The 2,164-nt window shown below is 39.1% G+C and overlaps 1 protein-coding gene across 1 annotated transcript in view; it reads left to right on the top strand.

Annotated features, from left to right (window-relative positions):
* The window catches only part of mmd2a (monocyte to macrophage differentiation-associated 2a), a 25,046-nt gene that overhangs the window by 3,989 nt on the left and 18,893 nt on the right, over window positions 1–2,164 (top strand). Inside the window, exon 2 of the mRNA XM_005946197.3 lies at window positions 93–174. Within this exon, the coding sequence (XP_005946259.1) occupies window positions 93–174 (82 nt within the window). The remainder of the gene's footprint in view (window positions 1–92; window positions 175–2,164) is intronic.

Genomic DNA, 2,164 nt, shown 5'->3' with positions numbered 1-2,164 from the left:
ACAAGAACAAGAAGTAAGGCCTCCAGATCTCCTTTCATTATCTAAACACATACTTTCGCCTCTCCGTCTTCCCCCTCTCGGCCCTCTCTCAGGTTCATGAACTGCAGGGTGCCAGCCAGCAAGAGATACCAGCCCACTGAATATGAACACGTTGCAAACTGTGCCACACATGGGGTAAGTCTAAACAAATACGTACGTAGAGCAAACAAACAACACACAACACATGTACACTAAGAAATACACGTGTCGCTGCTGTGTTAGCTCAGAGGATCCTCTAAAAAAACGATGAGGAGGATTGTGAAGAATGAGGCACGGTGATGTGTGATGGAAGCATTGGGCTGTAATCTCTGAGTCAGCCTGTAGTTTCCTGTAATCTGCCGTAATCCCAGTGTGTCCCTATGGAAGACTACGACTGCCAAAATCAAAAATTAAATAGACATGAAGTGTAAAATAGTGACTTCCACCTCCCATTCTTTACTTTTCTGTTTCATTTACAAAATATTCCTCAATGTATAAATAATAAAATAGCTAATTAAAACTGATAATTATGTAAAACTACAATAGTTTTTAATCAATGCTAATTCATGCTACAATATTTTGTAGCATTAATGATGAATCATAGATACAGAAGATCTAATACGCCTCTAAATCTCTCATGGCAGTTAAAATACGTTCAAACGTGTACACAGTGAATATAGATGTAATGTCGCCGTTTGGTGCTCAGTTGAAATGTCAAATGTGCAAATATATGTAGTATTTGTACAAAATATTTGTATACACCATATAGATGTTCACACTCAGTCCCAGAGGGAATGTTTATGCAAAGTTTCATCAACATTGGTCCACTTGTCTAGGAGGAGATAGGGAACATACAAATATAGATCCATACGCTACGATCACTATAGTATGATATACATCGTTACTGCTTCCATAGGAATTAAGAAGGTCAGTAGCAGCCAACTGCTTCAAATCAAATGCACTGGATTAACTGCTCAGTGGGGTTCCCACCTGTATAAAAGCAGAACTTTTGGCAGTTTGCTTGTCAGGAGTTCGCAGGCATGTTAACACAATGCCACAGTCTTACCAGGTGTGGACGTGCCAGCAAACTCGTGCCAAGGTCAGACCGTGCACTGCTCAGAGAAACTGTAAAATACCCCAAAACCCACATCTGGGATTCCACAGGCCTCAGTTAGCATGTTATGACAGCACAATTAGAAGAAAAGACTCAGCAAGTATGGCTTGTTTTGAATGGTTACCTGGGAAGCTGCATCTGATTGAACCAGATTGCTTCTGAAACAAAGTGGAGATGTGAGACCATAATGCAGCCGCATACCTGGGCACCGTGCAGTCACTGAGTCGACCATGACAATGGCAAACTGTCTGACGGCTAAAACTTGGCCAAAACTGGGTCATGTGACAGGACAGTGATGCCAAACACAGTCTACACAGTCTGAAAAAGAAAAGACGATTCAGTCAATGTTCAGACCCCAGCCCGACTGAAAAGCTGTGGTGTTACCTTAACAGAGCTGTGCATTAACAAATACCCACAAAACTCAATGAGCCGAATCGTCGTAAAGAAGAGTGGGTGGAAATTAATCTGGGATGATGTGAGAGACTGTTAAAGTCAAAAATGAGTCATAGTCATTTATATATGACATAGCCTGATATATTTAGATATGATTTTGGCAGCTTGTGTCCTCCATATGCATCTTCTCAGTGAGAGTGAATGATACAAGCAGCGAGAGGAGATACTACAGCTCTAATGGCCGTAAAGCTTTAAACAGGATGTTCTATAGCCATTTGTGTTCATGATGTATGTTTTGATCATCCCCTCTCCTGCCACAAAGCCCATTAGCATGTGAGTCGGTGTATCTCGTAAACATACAAACAAAATGTCCTACTTCTGTTACCAAAAAAAGTTCAGTTTTCATCAGTCATTAACACTTATAAAGGATCCAAGTGGACTTTTAGTGAAATCGTGGTTAATATTTTCTTTATATCCCACTTTTGTCCCCTGGTTGTTCACAGAATAACATCAAATACAAAATCCGTAAATATAGTTCATGACCTTTTTGGGAAATATACTTACGTGCTTTATTATTATTATTATTATTATTATTATTATTATTATTATTATTATTATTATTATTATTATTATTATTAT

The sequence above is a fragment of the Haplochromis burtoni genome, unplaced genomic scaffold (genome assembly GCF_018398535.1).
Source record: "Haplochromis burtoni strain Fernald_Lab_line unplaced genomic scaffold, NCSU_Asbu1 Contig_464, whole genome shotgun sequence".
NCBI classification, from domain to species: domain Eukaryota; kingdom Metazoa; phylum Chordata; class Actinopteri; order Cichliformes; family Cichlidae; genus Haplochromis; species Haplochromis burtoni.
Note: the sequence above shows the minus strand (reverse complement) of the source record. Positions and strands in the feature narration are given on the sequence as shown.